The sequence below is a fragment of the Oryctolagus cuniculus genome, chromosome 4 (genome assembly GCF_964237555.1).
Source record: "Oryctolagus cuniculus chromosome 4, mOryCun1.1, whole genome shotgun sequence".
Classification (NCBI taxonomy): Eukaryota; Metazoa; Chordata; class Mammalia; order Lagomorpha; family Leporidae; genus Oryctolagus; species Oryctolagus cuniculus.
The window spans coordinates 37266070-37287981 of NC_091435.1; the positions used below are offsets into that span (position 1 = coordinate 37266070).

General features: G+C 39.1%; 1 protein-coding gene across 2 annotated transcripts in view; it reads right to left on the minus strand.

The window, feature by feature from the left end:
• Positions 1-21912, minus strand: part of ROBO1 (roundabout guidance receptor 1) — a 1215767-nt gene that overhangs the window by 1166702 nt on the left and 27153 nt on the right. The window contains exon 1 of one of the 2 annotated variants that reach the window (XM_070071933.1): positions 6985-7906. The exons of the other annotated variant lie outside the window; for it this stretch is intronic. Coding sequence (XP_069928034.1) covers positions 6985-7080 — 96 coding nt within the window. The 5' untranslated portion in view covers positions 7081-7906. Of the gene's footprint in view, positions 1-6984; positions 7907-21912 lie in introns of those variants that run through there. 2 annotated transcript variants of the gene reach the window in all.

Here is a 21912-nt window from a genome sequence, read left to right on the forward strand (position 1 = left end):
CAGTTTGAGAGTGATTTTCTTTTAAGAACCACAGGGATTAATGGAGACACAATGGTTCAATTGCAAATTATTGCTTAATCCTACCATTCTACCATTTGTTTTCCCACGTAACTGGTTTTTCAGGGTAAGTATAGCCATCTCCAAAAAAAAAAAAAAAAAAAAAAAAAAAACTCATGCTGCACAGGGATTAAATTTACTTGGTCAGACAGAAATCTTCTATAACTTAGGAGCACTATTAAAATGCTTAAATTGAGGTGACATAATCAGTAGTTGGTTTTGTTTTCCTCATTAAATTTGTGTGTTTTCGTTTTGCCTATACCCATAATTTTATCTTTTTATCTCCACTGTCTTTGTCACAATAGTGTTTTGATGGCTTTATGCAGTTACTGCAGTGCCTGGAATCATGACATCTAGGATGTGGATAATTATATGCAGTAGATCAATGGTCTAAACTACCACTGCTACCATGTAGAGAGGTCATATGAGCCCAGAGTCTGAAGAACAAGTGCCAGCATCTATGTTTATAATCATCACAGCTACAGTTTACAATACTGCATTTGATATGCAGTTACTACATTTTTACATTGTAGTACACCGATCAGTCTACTTAATGAATAATGTTTAATATATTTAACCACCAACCACAGCTATTTTTGATAAAATACATAATTAGCATTCTAAATGTTACTGTTCATAAGAAAGCCTATTCTACACCAAAACCACCACGTACGCCTTTCCTCCGGCAATACTGGGATATACAGGGATTAAACAGATGGAATGTGTTATGGAGATGCCCTTATTTATGACCTAAAGGCATCCTTCCTTCCCTTGGGATCAAATGTGAACTTATTTTCCCTGCTAACTCTTTGTCCTGAGGCAGAGTCTATCAACTCTGTGACATTTCTGCCGAATTATATGATGGTTTCAAAATGTGAGTTGATATTCCTCTGAGACTATGATTTAATCAGATTCTTTTCAATAAAAAGAATGTCTGAATGACAAAATGCATAGCAATATTTTATAGTTTAAGATGAGTAAGACACATGTGATATTACTTCTAAAATCCTTAAGATAAATTTATAGGTGAATGCAATTAGCCTCTAACCTCTAAAAATACATCTTCCCAAATTAAGAGAATTAGACATATTGTGCTTCATATGATTTAACCATTTATAGATTCCACTTTAAGACAGTAAATTACTCACATTAAGATTCATTTTTTTAGATATTTTGACACTTTGGAATCTGTGTTCAATAATATATCAAAGTCATACAAATAAAATTATTTCATCTTAATCACACAGCAAGAAGCAAAAGAAAATTCTCAATAATATGAATTTAATTAGAACTTAAAAAGGTATTTAAAATTGATTTCCATAATGTTTACTTTTGGTGATACATATTATTTAATATTTATTATTAAGATAAAGAATTAAATAAGTAAATGAGAAATATGACAAGTTCTCCAACACCAACAGGATTCTAAAAAGCATTTCATTGACTTTTGTAGATTAGCAAATAATATGTGTTTTTATAAGATATATGTGGTGATGCCTATATTACTATAATTAATTATACATACAATGCATTGTGGTTGAAAATACAACTCATTTCTCACTTGTTTCTTTTAGCATTTAACTAACTTTTTTTTTTCAACTTTTATTTAATGAATATGAATTTCCAAAGTGCGACTTATTTAACTAACATTTGATACCATTTCCAGGATCTAATTATAGACTTCCTTGCATGTTGAAGTATTATTTTAAAATTTCACCATTATTAAACCTATTTGAATCTAGTTGGACCAAAGGACATCATCAGAACCATTAAAAAGTTCCTTGGGGAAAAAAAGTTCCGTTAATTATTTTTTACATTTTATTTTCAGAATTAACGGACCAGATCTTAGGAAATCAAGAACCTATTATTCATTTTAAGTATATTTATTAAATAACTATATTTCTAAACTATTATCTATTTCTCCCTACAGCAAGCAGCATCAACCATGGTTCAAGAGTTTCTGTTTCATTGTCTTCATAGCTGTGTGTAAATACTTCTTCGTGAATAACTTGCTTCCAACCAAATGAAAATGACCAGGTTAAAGCCATGTCATGTCTGTGATTAGATTACAAATGACCGAGATCTATGTCTTTAAAAAAAAAAAAAGATTTACTTATTTATTTATTTATTTGACAGTCAGAGTTACACAGAGAGAGGAGAGGCAGAAAGAGAGAGAGAGAGGTTTTCCATCCACTGGCTCACTCCCCAATTGGCTGCAATAGCCAGAGCTATTGATCTGATCGGAAGCCAAGGGTCAGGAGCTTCTTTTAGGTCTCCCAGGCTGGTTCAAGGGCCCAAGGACTTGGGCCATCATCTACTGCTTTCCCAGGCCATAGCAGAGAGCTGGATCAGAAGTGGAGAAGCTGGGACTCAAACCGGTGCCCAGATGGATGCTGGCACTGCAAGCAGTGGCTTTACCTACTATGCCACAGCACCGGCCCTGGGACCTATGTCTTACTAGCAAATTCTCCTTTGCCTTTTTGGCTTATGTATGGTGAGATAATCAACCATGTTAGGGAGGTTCATATAGCAAGAAACTAAGGGGAGCTTATTTGCAACAGCCAGAAAGACTAAATTTGTCAGTCTAACATACTTGCCAATAAGTATGAGAATTACCTGAGAAGTTCAGGTTTCCGATGAGAACCAAGTTGAGTGGTGGATACTTTATTGCATCCTTGTGAGTGAACAACAGAGATCCAGCCACATCATGGGTGAATTCCTGACCCACAAAGACTGAGTGATAAAGAGATGTTTTAAGCCACTAAGTTTTGGAGTAATTTGCTATTTATCAACAGAGAACTAATACAAACTCCTTAGACTGTATTTATGTTAATTGGTGAAACCCTATCAATGTCCATGCTTACTCTTCCTTGCTCACCCTGTTTCAGTTAGTACTACATTGTAAACTCCGGGACGGCGATTCCCTTTCTAGTACTCTGGGTTTGAATCATTATTAGCCTAAAACAGATAGTTGATGTTTTTCCTTGCTGGTTATGACATTGGCATGAATCCCAACTCTTGCCAGTGAATCTTGAGTGTAAGTGTACTGGACAACTTATAAGGTCAGTTTCCCAACAGACTGAACAGGATGTCTGGGAAGATGCACTTTTCTTCCAACAGAGATATTGTCATATGAAGTATAGTAGAGAATGATATTTGCTGTGGCTGGCACTGTGGCACAGCAGGTTAAGCCTCTGCCTGCAATGCCAGCATCCCATACCAGCGCCAATTCGAGACCCAGCTGCTCCACTTCCGATCCAGCTCTCTGCTATGGCCTGGGAAAGCAGTAGAAGATGGCCCAAGTCCTTGGGCCCCTGCACCCACAAGGGAGACCTGGAAGAAGCTCCTGGCTCCTGGCATTGGACCAGCACAGCTCTGGGTACTGCAAGTCATTTGGGGTGTGACCCAGTGGATGGAAGACTTCTCTCTCTCTCTCTCTCTCTGCCTCTCCTTTCTCTGTGTAACTCTGACTTTCAAATAAATATTTTAAAAAATGATGTTTGCAATACCTACAACATGATGCTGTTTTGCTACTAAATTAGTCACTCTAGAGTCACCCTACATCCAGTCTTTTTTTTGACACAATAATTACAGTTAAGCTAATTTTATATGGATCTTCTGTAGCTGCAGATAAAGGCATCTATAATGATACACATGATAAAATGTATGACTTTTAAATGACAGTGAATATATATAGTTTCTGTTCATATACCATGACAAATTTACTTTCTCCTTAAGTAGTGTTAAGCATTTAACACAAACAGATACATCTTTTTGAAACTTTTCTTTAAAAAGTCATACCTAGCACCTACTTGATCTCAATGATAAATGATTAACTTACAGCTCAGGTACTTTAAAAGAATCTCCAGCCATCAAATGATCACCCAAAATTAAACCCAAACAAGAATCTACCAGTCTTTCTCAATAGGTTCCTCATTTTTATTGAGGAATACAAAAGATGATGTGAGTGACTATTTTATAAATTTGTAGAAGAAGGATCCATATCTATTACCCTTACTGACATTCTAGATGTATAGTAGAGATGTTAATTCATTAGAGACCACAAACTCCTTAGGAAATTCTTAATTCTCTCCTACAAAATTGGTTTTCAAAGGATATTCTGATTGCTAATACCATACTTCTTTAGCTATATTGTCTCACTTGAACCTCACATAGCTTATTTATCTCCAACAAAAGCTGTAAGAGTGGAAACATCTTGATCTCTATATATAGTGCAAGAACCAAGAGATCAAGATGTATATGTTTAATCAATATGTTTTATATATATATATATATATCTTGCACTAAATATATAAAGAGACAGAGTGTTATGTATATAATTCTTTTATCCAGACATCTTTTCCAAAGTATTTTTGTGCTTACATCATATAGGGATTCTAATTTATCTTATAATGTCTGATACATATACTTTTAATGAATTCTTGATGGTGAATTCTGAAAATGGGGCAGCCAGTACATTAGACTTTTTACCAAACTTTTAAATAAGAAATGATAAAATTTATATTATTTTCATTTATTCCGTATTTTCTTTTTCTAATGCATTTTAGTTTTTGAATTATTTGACGAACATTTTGCCTGAAAATGGACTTTTACAATATTTCTATTTGCCAACACCAAGTCTACAACAATGCTATCAATTAAACAATATATTTTTCCTAAATTTGTTTCTAATAAAAATGTATATTTATCTCTCTCTCACTAACTCTGTCAAATATATATATATATATATATATTTAAATGACATCTAGTCCTGTGAGAATAAGGCATGTGCAGAATTCAAAAAGTTTATGGAAAATGACATCAAAAGACAAATTTATTTGTGTGCAAAAAATTTAAAATCCATTCATCTTTCTCATAATATGCATTTTCCATGAACTTTTTGAAAATATCTCTTACACAATAGGATTAAAATCCAGACATGGAATGTATGAAATTCAAAATTCAGTATTCATATTTATATGCCAGAGGACAAAAACCTAAGGGGTCATTTCAAATGCAAATTCAAAGAGGCATTTTTGACACAGTGCAAGCTCCATGTTATAGTCTTAAGGTTGACTAATTGAATTGCTATTGATAAGATGTCACTTAAAGAGACATCTCTGCAGTGACACATGAGTTTGCTGTAAATGACCTGTCATTAAAGTCATGGGTAATGTCCGTGTCTAGACTGAATTAACATGTACCTACTAGCAATGTGCTCAAGAGCAGAGAAAACAGCAAGGATGGGAGGAAGTCAGAGTCCAAGAGCCACCAGAGAATTTTGCCTCAGGTGCTATGTTAATTTACTTGCTGGCAAACATTAATTGAAGTCAATCAACAAAGCAGGTGGAAAAGCTGGGGCTTGCAGCAATGTTAATTGGCAACTACATTAGATTTTTAACCAAAATGCATAGAATATTTTAGTTTTGCATTTTTAAATTATGTCATTGTAGATAATATAATAAGTTCAGTATAATTTTCAAAAAGAAGCTGATAATATTGGAATTATAATTCAGAGGCATGGTTTTTAAAGAGGGTTTTTTTTTTGCCAAATTTCCCACATTTAGTCATAACCACTTACATAATTAAAACTGAAATTCAAACAGTATAAAAATATTGTATAATCAAGATCATATATTTACTAAGTACCCATTTTGTGCAATGACACTTTTAGGTGTTTCCATGCCTGTACCACATTTTAGTAACTTGGATTTTTTAATCAAACATCAAGTAACTACTCAGTATGTAAGACTATTCTATAACCTGTTTCAGTAGCAAGGTATGAAAATCTTTTCTATTAAAAATGTATATGCATTAATTTTCTTCCCTTCTCTTTTTCCCACATTTCAACATAAACATTAAAGAAACCTGGCCATAATTCTACTTATTAAGATGAGTAACAAATAATATACATATCCTATTACAAGAAGAATAAATGCATTTTTCAAAGCACATTTTAGAAACAATACATATTATCTACAAAAATTTGTAATATATTTTTCTTTAAAGCAAAGCTCCAAGTATTGTAATGTGCTGTTCCTTTTAAACATTTTTTTTTTATTTGAGTCATTTCTAGGCTAGTGTTTCTTAATACTGTCCCGTGGCTTAAAATTAGAAAGACTTGTTCCCAAATGCTTATCACACACGGAGATAATATGTATAAGGATACAGTTCTGTGTGTGTGTGTGTGTATGTGTATCCCACCCCACAGCAAGTATTTCTTTCAGTTAGTACATGACCAGAGACTGGCCTTTTATTTACTGCTCCTAAAGCCTGGTCTACATTAACCAGATACAAAGAAGCAAAAATTCCTTTCATAGTGAAAGGTATATCACCTCCCAATGAATATGGAGAGTTTAAAAATCTCAGAATTTCCTCAAACACACAGACACACACACACACACAGACACACACACACACACACTCTTCCTCTCTGCTTTTCAAATAATATGAAAATAATTTTTCTTTAAAGTGGGGGCAAGTGTTTGGTGCAGTAGTTAAGATTGTGGTTGGGGGACCAGCATGGTGGCACAGCATGTAAAGCCACCTCCTGCCCAGTATCCCATATGGGCACTGGTTCCAGACCTGGCTGCTCCACTTCCTATCAGGCTCCCTGCTAGTGGCCTGGGAAAATCAGTGGAAGATGGCTCAAGTGCATGGGGGCCCATGCCACCCATGTGGGAGACCTAGAACAAGCTTTTGGCTTTTTCTTTTTCCAATAAATAAATAAATAAATCTTTAATAAAATAAAAAAACATACTGCCTCCAGATTGAAAATGTCACTTTGCTTCCCTTATAACACACCACAGTCCCCAGAATTCATGGAACCCACCCAGACCACCTGGGATGGACATGAGGGCAGGCACAGCTATGTGGACTTGACCACGGTAAGATGGCCTCGGGATCAGGCATGCAGAAGGCACTGACCTGCGTGGAGGGCTGCTGTGGAGGCAGGTGCCCACTGCCACATCTGAAAGGCAGGCTAGGTAGAAGATAACAGACGTATCTCTGACCCCACCGCATGGCCAGCGGCAGCGTCAAGGCCTTGAGGAGCCCACGTTCCAAGTGGTCCACCCAGGGAAGCCAGGCTGCCCACCTGGGATCATGGCTGGGCCTGAGGGCACACAGTATGGTCAGTTCCAGGAGACAGGAGCTGAGCTCAGGGACTGCTGCTCCAGCCAGAGGACAGAAGCCATAGAACGAAGCTAAGGACAGTCACTCATGAGCAGGAGGAGCCAAGCGGGCCAAGGTGCACCGCTGTCCAGGTTGCAGCCAAAAGTTCTTGCCAGGCCACACAGGACTGGACACTCAAGCTTGGAGATCTGAGCGTCCACTGGCCGGCTGGGTCTTCAAAGGTGAGCTGGAAGGGCTGACGCCGCATGGACGCCACAGGTAGGGGTGGTGCCTCTCCTGCTTGGTGTTCCTGGGCAACCCAATCCCGACCAGGAAGGCAGTAGATGGAGCCGGCTAGCTGGCACTGAGCCTCGAGGGGCATCACGCAGCTGGACCAAGGGCCCTCAGCTCTGAGGAGGGGCGCAGGGCACCTGCGTGTTGCGAGGACGAGAGTCCTCTGCAGTGGAAACCAGCAGGCACGTGCCTCTGAGGGGTGGGTCCTGCTGGGGGCACAGGGCCGGGCGGCCCCCACCCCAGCTCAGTGTGCCTGCCGGGCGACGTTTGCTGTGCGGGATGGGGCAGGGGCTGTAGGCAAAGGCCGGGCCGCACTCGTCACAATTGCAGGGCCGCTCTTCCGTGCGCGTCTTCTGCTGTTTCAGGAAGTGGGCGGCGGAGCTGAAGGCCTTGCCGCCCTGGCCGCACTGGCCAGGCTTCTCCCTGGTGTGCACCCTCTTGACGGGTCTGTCTTGTGCTCAAAGGTCCAGGGGGACGCCCTCAAAGTCTTCCTTGAAGCGTCGAAGGCGTCAAAGCAGCGTTCTTTGTCTTTGGGGCTCAGGCCGCGTGCTGCTTCCGGGCCATGGGCGCTCTCATGTTGCGCCTCTTCCGCACCGAAGCCCTCTCCCGTTTCACGTCTTCCCCGGCCTCCTTCTTTGCCAGCGTCTTCTTACTCTTGCCCACAGGTTTTTCCAGCTTGCCCTGGTCCGGGGAGAGGGTTTGGGCCAGGAGCCTCCAGACCCTTGGTGCGGACGCCCTGCTCCGGCTCCCGCGCGTGTGGCTCCAGCTCTGCGCCAGACGCGGCGCCTCGGGTCACGCACGATTCTCCACATCCTTCCCGCGGGGCTTCGGCCTCTCGATGGCCCACGGAGAAATGAAACCGTTGGGACCCCCGCCCGCCGCAGCGCCACCTTCCGGCCTCCTGTTCGCAGGCGCGAAAGCCAGCGAAGAAGCAGAACCAGGCGCTCCCTCAAGAGCCTGGTCTCCCCAGCCGCGCAGGACCCTGCAGCCCCGGGGGACAGGGCCACCGGGGCAGGGCAGAGTCCGTCGGCTGCTACTCCCCTCTCCTCTGCCTCACCCTCAGCCTATCTCGGGAGTAAACCAGCAGATGGAAGATTCTCATTCATTCTCTCTCTCAGTCTCTCTCTGTGTAACTCTGCCTTTCAAATAAATAAACAAATCATAAAAAAAAATTTTTTAAAAAGATTCTGGTTGGAACAACTGTAACCCATAATGAAATGCCTGAGTTCAGATTCCTGGTTCTGTTCCGATTCCAACTTCCTGCTAATGTGCACCCTAGGCGACAGCAGGTGATGGCTCAATTCGTCCAGTCTCCACCACCCACCTAGAAGACCCAGATGGAGTTTCTGGCTCCTGGCAGTGGCTTGGATCAGCCCCAGCTGTTGCAAGTGTTTGGAAAGTGAACAAGAGAATGGAAGATCTTTATCTGTTCCTCTACCTTTCAAATAAAAATGAAAATACATTAAAAAATTCATAAAGGAATTTCAAGAACAAAAACTTCACTAGGTTGACATTTGGTAGGGAAATTTTCATATCCATCACACACAACTTAAAAGTCCTAAATTATTTTCATCTCTGCTCAAATTTCATTTATATTTTTATCTAATTATATCTGACCTTCAGTAATTTTTTTTAAAGAGGTACTAGTGTCTGTATCTTTGAAAACCTGAGTTCCTAAGAAGGGACTCGCTTTTCTTTTAAGATTTATTTATTTATTTGAAAGAGTTACACAGAGAGAAGGAGATGCAGAGAGAGAGAGGTCATCCATCCACTGTGTCACTCCCCGGATGGCCACAACTGCCGGAGCTGCGCCAATCTGAAGCCAGGAGACAGGAGCTTCTACCAGGTCTCCCACGTGGGTGCACGGGCCCAAGGACTATGGGCCATCCTCTATTGCTTTCCCAGGCCATAGTAGAGAGCTGGATTGGAAGTGGAGCAACTGAGATTCGAACTGGCACCCATATGGGATGCCGGCACTGCAGGCAGTGGCTTTACCTGCTATGCCACAGTGCCAGCCCCGACCTTCAGTATTAACCTTTATTGGAGACTTGAGAAAGGTGAAAATGTATAAACCACATATGGCAAACTGATTATTTAAAAATAAACTTCATAATAATGTTGGTATTTATATATATATCAGTTATATCACTTTCATATTATGACTATTTCCTCCTATGTTTAAAAATGTGTTCATAAAATTTACATATATTTTGTATAATCATTTCTCTTGTTAATTTTCAATAGCATATGCCGCAAAAAACATGATTACAGTCACTTCAAGTTACTTCCTTTAAAAATCGTGATTTCACTGACTTTTTCCAATTTCTATATGAAGTCATTTGATAAAAATATTTTTAAAGCAAGTTTTCTTCCAAAAAGTAGTTTAGTATGGCATGATTCATTTTATTTCTGAGTGAAAATCTTTGAAGATTATAGAAAGACTAACAGGAAATAAAGTGTTATCATTTTAGGACATTAACAAAATTGAGATAACATTCTAAATATAAGAAATATAGCATCAAATAATAACCATATGAAAATAGTATTTCACATATTAAATGTATTTTCAATTACCACTTTTTTCAGAATTCATCTTATTTGGAAATCATTGGAATTTTTCTTAATGAATAATCATATGTTGTTCCTAGGTCTGAGTGCTTACATCTTGTTCATTTCCAAAGGATTGTTCTTTTCCCCAATTCTTGAGAAACATCAATATTTTGTTTCTTTACCAGAGCATCAGATTGTCAGTAGATCCACAGTGCAATTCCACAGCATCACTCGCTCTGCTGAGCTCTGGGGGATTAATTCGGCCTACGGCTGAGGGAAACTTAGAGTTTGTGACTAAGGCTTGCATCAAAGCCCACACTCTGACACACAATTTTCCTGGCTGATAGAACTTCTGGAATTATGGTTTATGGAAATTCCTATAAAGCTAATTAAAATTCCCACAAGAGGAAAAAGACCACATACTGAACCACAATTAAGACATGTTAGTACATTCTTGCTTAGGAAAAAAAGTTTCATTAGTTTGATATGGATTGTTTCCAACCCTTGGAAGAATAGCATTTCAGTAGATTTAGAACAAATTTAGGAGGCTATTGTGTGTTTACATCCATACACAGTTACACTTCTCTCACTTCCAAGTATTTAAATTTTTACTCACAATTTGCTTTTTATTTTCTGTTGCATCACTATTGAAATAATGGCAAGTTTTATGACATGAGAGAGGGAGATTGGGGAGGAAACAGCTATACACACAATCCTGCATTTGAAATGGAAAGGTTGGCATTTGGCTGTCTGCTAACTAATTAAATGTCACTGAGTCCAGAGGCCAAATATGCGTCAGTTGATTCGGTAGATTTTACAGCTGCATATGTAGATTTAATTATAGAGCTATTGAAATTAATAAAGTGGCAGCACCTCCCAGAAACATATTTTATGGCCCATGATTTTTCCGTGAAAGAGCTTGCTACCCATTGCCCTTTACATAATGTTATACTTTGCTAAATTCATTAGAGAGACAATTACATAGCAAATTAACAAGCATTCACCTGTGTGTTATCCACAATGATGGTTTCCTAGTAGAGCCAAAGTTAACATTCTGTTCCCATGCCTAGTAGGTGTGAAAAACCCTTTCCTATCTATCCTAGCTCTGAGAAGCTTTCATTGTGTTACCATACACACAATCACTCAAGAAACTCTATACTCTTGCATCCAGGGAACATATAAACACACCTCCTAAAATCATATCCCTAAACTGATGTGAAGGAAGGTAAGATTTAGAGAATATTCCTTTCTCTCAATTAGTTTTGCTTTTATAAAATGGTCTATGAGATGAGATAATCAAGCAACAAGCTATAGAAGACATTCTGCCAAAATCAGTTCATGTGCTTCCTATGTAATTATGTGATCCACTCATTCTACTGCAACCACAGTGAAATGACAATTACTCATAAGCCATTTATATTTCAATTTGGTGTTCCTTTCATACATTTTGTAGTTCTACAAAGCAAGTTTTATCCTTTGTGCCTTGGTGGCCAATAGGAAATGCAACCTGGAATGAATAGATTGATTTTTAAAAAGCTAATAGATGCCTTTATCTTAACTAAAATCTCTTCTCTTTCAAAATGCAATTAATTTCCTTAGAGAGAACACAAAATTTTCAGAACCCTAACATCTGGCCGAAACATGCTTCAAAAGTTTCAATCTTCCTGGGAATGGCAGTTGAAACTATAAATTATAATCATCGTGAAAATGTCTTTTTCCTATATCCAAAATTGGATCCTTTCCCTTTCCAAATTTTGCATTCATCAAATATGCTATGAAGGGTGATTTTAAAACCACAGTTATAGTCTCTTCTATATGATTGCCCCACTTGCTTATGTATGTGTCCCTTAGGAGATAAAATTGCAACACCAGATATAAATGAATGAAAGTAATATTTTAGAAAGTGTGTATGTTAGGGCTGAGAGGAGGCAGTGACTAGTGTTTCAGGGTCTATGATTTCTTCTATTCTAAGATTAGATGCTTAGTGGTAAGATTTTTCTCCCTAGTAGTTAAAACTCTGGTTAAAATGCCTTCATCCCATATCAGAGTACCTGGGTTTGTGTCAAAGTTTTGCTCCTGGTTCCAGCTTCCTGCTAACATGAACCTTAAGAGGCAGCGGACTATGGCCCAAGTAGCTGGGTCCCCGCAGATCATGTAGATCAGTATTGGATTGCCTTGAGGCTCCTGACTTTGGCCCTGCCCAGGCCAGCCCTGGCCACTAGAGGCATTTGGGGAGTGAAGAGCAGATGGATCTCTATCTGTTTCTCTTTTTCTGCCTCTCAACTAAGAATTTAATAAATAAAATTAGAAGATCAAAGATGACTGAATAGGGAAAAGCTGCACTGACTTCAGTTGCAGGAGAATCCAAAATAAAGGAGGGAGGGGGAGTGGGCACGGCCAGGTTTCCAGGGGACTGACTGACAGAAATTGTCAGTGGAGAAGTGGCAGAACTGAGACTGCATAGGACAGCAAGGAAAGAGGACAGACATGCTGCTGTGGCCACCTGCACAGCACAGCCAGCTGCCAGCTGTGGGTTACCATCTTCCCGTTGTCAAGGAAGTTGACTCCCATTGGAAGGAGTTGCATGTGACTGTCATACACAGGATGAATTCCACAGTCCCCAAGTGACTTTAACTCCAGCCTGAGAAGCTCACTGGGATCTGACTGCTTGTTTCTAAGAAGGGAAGTCACATTACCTCCTTCCTCACAGCCACTCCAATATAGAGCCTAATTCAGTTGACAGTGAAGAAACGCAATTTAAGACCTGAGACTGTGGGGTTACCTGAAGAAAACTATTGTTAGAGATGATGGCTTCATGCATAAGATCCCTTAAGTACAGAGAGCAAAAGCAAAACCAGAAACAACAGGGATTATTCCAAACAGAATCCTCTGTATAGCAAAAGAAATTATTGGCAGAGTGAAGAGACTTCCAACAGAACAGGGAAAAATATTTGCAAGCTACAAATATGACAAAAGATCAATATCCAGAATATATCAGAAACTCATAAAACTCAACAACTACAGCAACAAAACAACCAATCCAGTTAAGAAACAGGCAAAGGACCTCAACATATAGTTCTCAAAAGAAGAAACACAAATGGCCAACAAATATCTGAAAACATGCTCAACATCACTAGCCATCTGGGAAATGCACATCAAAACCAAAGTGAGGAGTCACCTTACCCTTGTCAGAATGGCTACTATCCAGAAGACAGAAAGCAACAAATGCTGGTGAGGATGTAGATAAAGGGTTACTCTTACACACTGTTGATGGGAATGTAAGTTAATCCAGCCACTGTGGAAAACAGTGTGGCGATTTCTTAAAAGAACTAGAGATAAACTTACCAGAGCGCCTGGGTTGATAGCCAGTCCACTTTTGACTCCAGCTTCCTGCTGAGGTAGGTCCTGGGAGGCAGCAGTGATCACTCCTTAGGTCCCCCACACTAGAGAGGGGGAACTAAGATTATGTTCCTGGCCTTCAGCTTTGGCTCCAGCTGGAGACTGGTAAGGGCATTTTCAGATTGGCTCTATAGATTTGATATCTATATGTATCTCTCTTTCTGTCTCTCTGTCTCAAACAATAATAAAATATGAATACTGTATATAATATAAATTCAATCAAAATGACAATAACATGAATGAAAATGCTACTATTCCTTATTAGAAGGGTTTTATAAATAAATGTGTTTTTTTATGAGAACGAAGACACAGGGACCATCATCTTGATGTAGCAGATTAAGCTGGCATCTCATGTGAGTGTTGGTTCCAATTCTGGCTACACTACATTTGATCCAGCTCCCTGCTAATGCACCTGGAAAAGCAGCAGAAGGTGACCCAAGTGCTTGGGCCCCTGTCACCCATGTGGGTAAGCTGGATGGAGTTTCAGTCTTGTGGCATCAGCGTGACCTATTGCTGGCCTTTGCAGCAGACTCTTGGGGTAAGCCCTTCTCACTCTCTCTCTCCCTCATTCCCTCTCTCCCTCTCTCTCTCTTTGTAACTCTAACTTTCTTTATATATATATATATATATATATATATATAGAGAGAGAGAGAGAGAGAGAGAGAGAGGCAGAGGTACACAGTGAGAGAAAGAGAGACAGAGAGAAAAGTCTTCCTTTACCGTTGGTTCACCCCCCAAGTGGCCACGACGGCAGGCGCGCTGTGTCCGGTGCGCTGAGCCGATCTGAAGCCAGGAGCCAGGTACTTCCTCCAGGTCTCCCATGACGGTGCAGGGCCCAAGGACCTGGGCCATCCTCCACTGCACTCCCAGGCCACAGCAGAGAGCTGGACTGCAAGAGGGGCAACCGGGACAGAATCCAGCACCCCGACCAGGACTAGAACCCGGGGTGCCAGCGCTGCAGGCAGAGGATTAGCCTAGTGAGCCACAGCGCCGCCCGTAACTCTAACTTTCAAATAAAGACAAAAAATCAGTAATCAATTTTGGAAAGACTGCCAAGCCTATATGTAGCAAACCTCAGCCCTCTCTATTCCCATTCTCAGCGAAACATGTTGAACATATTTTCTTCTCTTTTTGTTCACAATTCTCAAAGTTAAGTCTACCTCCATTTCCTATGCCCCCCAGCTGTGATCAAGATCTTACTTCAGTAAACATTCAGTTGCCACGTTTGGTCAGTTTTCTTATTTAATCTCTTGGAAATAGTTGACTAATTTTCTTCTACCTCCATGACACAATGTTTTCCTTTTCCTTTTTGCTCACTTTAGGGTTGAGATCATCATTTAGAACTCATAGAAGAGTTTGGCAAAGTAGCAGGATATAAAATCAATGCACACAAATCAACAGCCTTTGTACACACAGACAATGCCATGGCTGAGAAAGAACTGCTAAGATCAATCCCGTTCACAATAGCCACAAAAACAATCAAATACCTTGGAATAAACTTAACCAAGGACGTTAACGATCTCTAGATGAGAATTACAAAATCTTTTAGAAGTTAGTATTCCTAAGGAACTCGTCTTGGGTTTTAGTTCTTTTTCTACTTTTTTTTTTAAAGTCTGTGTGATCCTCCTGTGAGGAGTCAGACAGGTTATTAGGCAGTCAGGTTGGTCAGGGTAGAAATTTAGGGTACAAAATGCTTGCTTCCCCCAAAAGTCACCTTTAACAAGATTGAAAGTACCTGTCCCATTCCTCAGGAATTTCCATCCTTCGGAGCTCCTAGTTTACTGTGAAGCAAATTAGGTATCCCACCCTTTTGATGGCTCTTTGGTTTTATCGTGAGCAAACCAGACAGGGTAAAAAGATTATGATAAAAATCAAGACTTTTGCTAGGTTTGGCCCCTCCTTGTACTGACTGACAGTATTTTTCCCCAAAATATGCTCAAAAACCCCACTACCGATAGCCCCTTCGGGTTTTGCCTCTCTTGGAGCCTCCCTCCAGGCCACTCTGGCTGGAGGTCTCTGACTCCAAAACACGTCTCTTATAATATCCCTTGCTTTCCTCTTTGCCTTACCCACTTGCAAATTCCTCTATATGAAACAAAGAATCCTAATCTATTCTCTGCCATCGTTTCACCTGTAACACTCCTTCCATTTTTTTTTCAAGTATTTTTTGAAAGACATCTTATTAGAATTCAGCATTTAAAACGAGCTGAAGTATTTTCAATTCCTTAAATACATCTTTTTCAATCTCAACTCTAGACCATTTCCTTTTTCACTCTCCTGGCTCCTGTTAGCCACCACTTGGGTGTAGGTCTTGCTGTCAGTTCTTCCAGACACCTTTCCTGCCCAATATCAATCATGCTATAGATGTACCTTTGTTATGCTAACTTATTCTCTACACTTATTTTACTTACCAGGATGCTTTGAGTGGCATCTTTATTTTCCTATATTTCCCATTATTTAAAATGCTCTTTGAAGGTGGAATATGTGGGCAACTGTTCTTACATGTGCCCAGTAATTAGGTCTGCCTTTCCCATTTCAAAACATTGTTCTGCTTTATACTTGTGATAGATTTGATATCATCATCATCGCTTAATACTTTTATTTCCTTTGTTTAAATTTGTTTGACAAGAGGAGTGACAGAGAGAGATGGACACACACACACACACACACACACATTTTCCATCCACTGGATTAGTCACCAAATGGCCACAATGTCTGGGGCAATATCAGAGTCATAAACACTTAGACCATTTTCTACTGCCTTCTCAAGTGCATTAGCATGAAGCTGAATCAGAAGTGGAGCAGCCAGAACTTAACCCATGCTCCAATCTGGGATGCTGGTTTCTCAAGCGGAGGCTTACCCCACTGTGTCACAATGTTGCCTCCAAATCCTTCTATTTGCATTTTAAACTCTTCTGTTTCTTTTAATAAAATGTTTATTCATCTTTTATGTATTTGAAAGGCAAAGCAACACACACACACTCACAGAGAGAGAGAGAGAGAGAGAGAGAGAGAGAGAGAGATTTTCCATCTGCTGGTTCACTCTCCAAATATCTGCAACAACCAGTACAGGGACAGGCTGAAGCCAGGAGAAAGGAACTCTGTCTGGTCTGCTACAGGGGTATAATATGCAGGAGTCTCTCTTACTAGAAAAATACAAACCAGACAAAACAAAAATGCACAACCCAATGCCCCATTTGTATCATAAACTTGCTAAACCTCATGAAAATGTCTATTTTACTATCTATATTTTTGTTTTGTCCTCCAGTGAATTATTTTCTGTCTGTAATGTCACTTTCGCTTCCATTACAATCCTAAAACTCATGCTAAATATTGCTGTTGCTAAGTGCAGTAAGTAATGCTACACTCTGTTTTAGCTTAGTGCCAAATCTCTTTCTTATGCAGTACTGAGGGGCTCCACTGGATTCCAGAATTTCAATTTACACCTGAAATTAAGCTTAAAGGGGGTAAAACAAAACAAAACTAAACACAAACACAAAACACAGGTGCATGGCACCTCTCTTGCTTTAAATTAGTGCTTTTCAAATTTTAAGGTTCATACAAATCACCTAGGGGTCTTGTTGCAATGTAGTCACTACTTCAACTGCTGTGGACTGTAGCAAACACTATTTTTCTGAAAACTTCTCAGTATACCTATGCTGCTGTTCTGTGAACCACACTTAGAATGGGTCAATTCTGCAATCACAGTGGGATAACCAGGGAGCTTGAAAATTAGCTATGCTTGATATTTATTTAATTGATCCTGTTAGAAAATTGATTTAATTGATCTTGCTTACTGAGATTTTTAAAACTCTAGAAATTATTTGAATATGCATCAAAATTTGAGAACTGCTGTTTCAAGTCATAACAATTCCTTCCAGTAAGTCATTTTGCTAACCATAAATAATAAAATATGCCCATTTTAAGCATGAATATTTAGGCCTTGCTTCTCAACACCAAGGGTAGAAAGACTCATATCATCTGTATCATGTGGAATGATTTTCATGTTTTAAAATTTATTTTATTTATTTGAAGGGCAGATTGACAGACAGAGGGGAAAAGACAAAGAAAACAAGAGAAAGAGAGCAATCTTCCATTTGTTGGCTCTCACCCCAAATGCCCACAACAACCTGGCCTGGATCAGGCTGAAGTCGGGGATTAGGAACTCCACCCAAGTCTCCCAAGAAAGTAGTAGGGACCACAGCTAAAGGTCATTTTCTGCTGCCTTTCTGGTGCACCAGGGAAGCTGGATCCAAAGCAGAGTGGCCATGACTCAAACCAAAATAGGACGTGGTGCCCCAAGATTATGTCTAATCATCTTCATCATAATTTCAGCCCCAGATTTGCATTTTTAAAGATGTATTTATTTATTTGAAAGGCAGAGTTACAGAGAGGCAGAGATGGAGAGAGAGAGAGAGGTCTTCCATCTGCCGGTTCATTCCCCAAATGACCACAATGGCCAGAGCTGTGCCAATCCAAAGTCAGCAGCCAGGAGCTTCTTCCAGGTCTCCCACGTGGATACAAGGGCCCAAGGATTTGAGCCATCTAGTACTGCTTTCCCAGGCCATAGCAGAGAGCTTGATCGGAAGTGGAGCAGCGGGGACTTGAACTGGAGCCCATAGTGGAAGTTGACACTGCAAGCGGTGACTTTATGCTCTATGCCACAGCAGACGCACCCAGATTTGCATTTTTAACAAGATCAATAGTCCATCTGAGTGTATTTAAATTGGAGAAGTACTAGACTAGGGCATTCTATTATTGCAAATCAGAAGGCCATAACTTAAGTAGCCCCAAAATAAATTATTTTACCAATTTTTTCTAAGGTGTTATAATTTATATTTTCAAAGAAGGAGGTACCTTTCTCTGAAGGGAGGAGAGAACTTCCACTTTGACCATGGCCTTGTCTAAAAATGATCAGAGTCAGTGAACTCAGGGGGCTTCCATAGCCTTGGCAACTCATGACAAGAGCCTAGGGTGATTACTGATGCCATAAACAAGAGTGTCAATTTGTTAAGTCAACAACAGGAGTCACTGTGCACTTACTCCTCATGTAGGATCTTTGTCCTTAGTGTGCTGTACATTGAGATCTAATGCTATAACTAGTACTCAAACAGTATTTTACACTTTGTGTTTCTATGTGGGAGCAAACTGTTGAAATCTTTACTTAATGTATGCTAAACTGATCTTCTGTATATAAAGAGAATCGAAAATGAATCTTGATGTGAATGGAAGGGGAGAGGGAGTGGGAAAGGTTAGGGTTGCGGGTGGGAGGGACGTTATGGGGGGGAAGCCATTGTAATCCATATTCTGTACTTTGGAAATTTATATTCATTAAATAAAAGTTAAAAAAAAAATTTTAGGCCTTTTCCTTGTTACAATCCCTGCTAGGTCTCATTTAAATAGAGGACCAGGAGGCAACCTGGTGTAATAGAGTGAGCATTAGCGGCCAGGTCAGATAGACCTGGGTTCAATCATTTCTGTTATTCTGAGAAAGTCATTCAATTCCTCCCCATCAACTTGATCATATTTTAAGTGAATAGATGTCTTAGGGATATAACTCTTCTGCATTTAAACACTAAGTTTTAGTCTGATATGTCCCCAAATTGGTCCATAGATCCATTCAGGCATTTTTTATGCAAAATTAGTTACTGAACACTTAACATTATAACTATGCTAATAGATTATTATAATTATGGTATTTAAATGTTATAAGCATTTTGTTTTAAATATAGCTACCATTCCAGTGTGCATGTGTGTGTGTGTGTGTGAGCAAGTGAATGAGGTAGAGAAGGTAAGAGTATGAGCACCTACTTTACAAATAAGCATATTGCTTATTTCCCCACTTATCAGCATGTCCTTTTATATGGTCTGAGTTTTGATTTTATTCCTTAATGCTAAACTCAAATTTGGGGTATTCAAAGAAATTGCAATTAAGTCAATACATGCAATTTTTAATTATGTCAATATGTAAAATTCCCTCAATACATAAACAAAAATATTGCAAATGATAAAATGAAGCCACCCCACATCATTGTTTTGAAATATATAAACATAAAGATTAATTTATAGAAGAGCAAAAATGAGCAAAAAGTAAAATATGGTAAAAAATATTTATAGGGACAGCCACTTTTTAAGGCACTTGAGATACATAGAACATATGGTCCATTATTTCTACCAACAGAAGACATAGTTTTGTATTTGTGAACAATTTTCTTAGAATACAATGCTAAGGCAATGTTATAATAAACCAGAAATATTATCATAGCCATTCAGTTCTAAAGACATCAAATTTTCAGATTATTCTCTCTGAGATTTAACTTATCTTTTTGTTAAAAGAAAAATAGAGGCAGAGTAAGATGGCAGCTAAATAAGATGTTCTGTCAGTCATCTCCCCACAGAACCATCAGTTTGAACATCTAGGCACCAAGTCATCTACACAAGTGCCACTAAAAACTATCAGATCACCGTGAGAGGTGACAATGCCTGGTAGGGTCACAATGCCTTAGTATTCTGTTACCATACTAAGAAAATATGAATTGATGCAAAAGAATAGATGTATTGAAGGCAACAAGAATGAAAGAGTTGCCTGCTTCACACCTGCCACCGTTCCAAGTACCACTGGGTGAAGAGAGATGACTTGTCTCTCACTTGAGAGAGGGAGAAAGAGGAGAAATCTTGGACTTGAATCTCAGTGCCAATCCACTGTCATAAAAACCAAAGATGGACAGGGATCCAGGGCCCCTCAGCCCAGCCTTGCACCTGCAGACTGTCTATTTGGACTGTCCTTGGCAAGGATTGCCTCCACTACTTCTCTTCCAACCTCTGTAAGACAGTGGAGCAAAACTCAAATCACTAGAGAATAAGGCAGAAAAGCAAAGTTAGACCTTGATTTCAAGTCCAAAGCTTCCACAGCTGCTATTAGGCTCAGAACCTAACAAACCCATAAGTCTCTACCCCCAGGCCAGTACTTGCAGATAGAACCTCTTGAATCACCTCAGTGTCAATCAGAAATCTGTGCTGTGGTGGGATGGACTTCATATTGGTGTGTCTATGCGCCAGCCTCCTATGAATCTGATGTATACTCCCACAATTGCACAGGGCCTGATGGGTGTAAGATCAGATGTAACTCACCAAATTATCTAAAGAAGAAATCAAGAAAGAAATCCCATTTCCAGTCAAAAATTGAAAAACAAACAACCAAAAAAAAAAAAAAAAAAACTAGGAACAGATTTATCCAAAGAGATAAGGGATCTCTACGACAAACACTCTAAAACACTGATGAAAGAAATTGAAACATAAAATGAATAAAAATCTTTGATCAGAGGTCCAAAGAATCAATATTATTAAGATATCCACGGTACCCAAAATGACTTATCGATTCAATGAAATCTCTATTAAAGAACCAGTGATGTTTTTCATAGAAATAGAAAAAATGCTACGAAAATTTACTTGGAAGCATTAAGAAGACTCAAATAGGCAAATAAATCTTAAGCAAGAAACAAAGGAGAAGACATCACATTACCTGAGTTTAAGGTATCACAATGCTATAGCAATTAAAACAGCATGATATTGCCTTGAAAACACACATCTAGTCCAATAAAACAAAAAAGAGACCTTAGAAGTAAATGCATGCATCCACAGTAAACTGGTCTTTGGCAGAAGGGCTGAGAATACACATTAGATAAAGGACAGTCTTTGCAATGAATGGTGTTGAGAAAATCAGACACCTATATGCAGAAGAATAAAAGTGGATCTCTGTATCCCATGATGTACAAAAAAAAAATCAACGCAAAGTATGTCAAACACCTAAATGTAATACCTGAAAGCATGAAACAATTGCCACGAAAACAGAGGAAACACTTCAGGTCATTTAAATATGCAAGGATTTTTTTTTTTTTGGATTGCACCTACAAAAATACAGGAATCAAAAGCAAAAATAGACAAGATTTCATCAAATTCAAGAACTTCTGTGCAGCAAAAGAAAAAAATCAACAGTGAAGAGTCAACTTACAGAATGGGAGAATGGGGAAATATGTGTAGGTTATATAGCTTATAAAAGATTAATAATCATAATCTATAAGAAACTCAAGAACTCATCAAAAATCAAATTATCTGATTAAAAATGGACAGTAGATCTTAACATATTTCTCAAAGGAAGACATACAAAATCCCAACAGAAACATGCACTATTCCTAAACATCACTAATTATCAAATCCAGAAAGATTAGTTATTTTCAAAAAGATAAAAGAAAACAAGTGTTGACGAGGATGTGAAATAAATAGTATGAAGTTTCTCCAAGAATTGAAAATTAGAATCACCATAGATATAATTGTGTAATCCCACTACTGGGTATGTCTTAGGGAAATGAAATTAGTCTTTTGAAGAGACATGTGCACTCCTATGTTTATTGAAGCAGTATTACATTAGCCAAGAAATGGAAATGGAAACTACCTAAGTGTTCATTAACTGGTAAATAGATAAGGAAAATATAGTACATA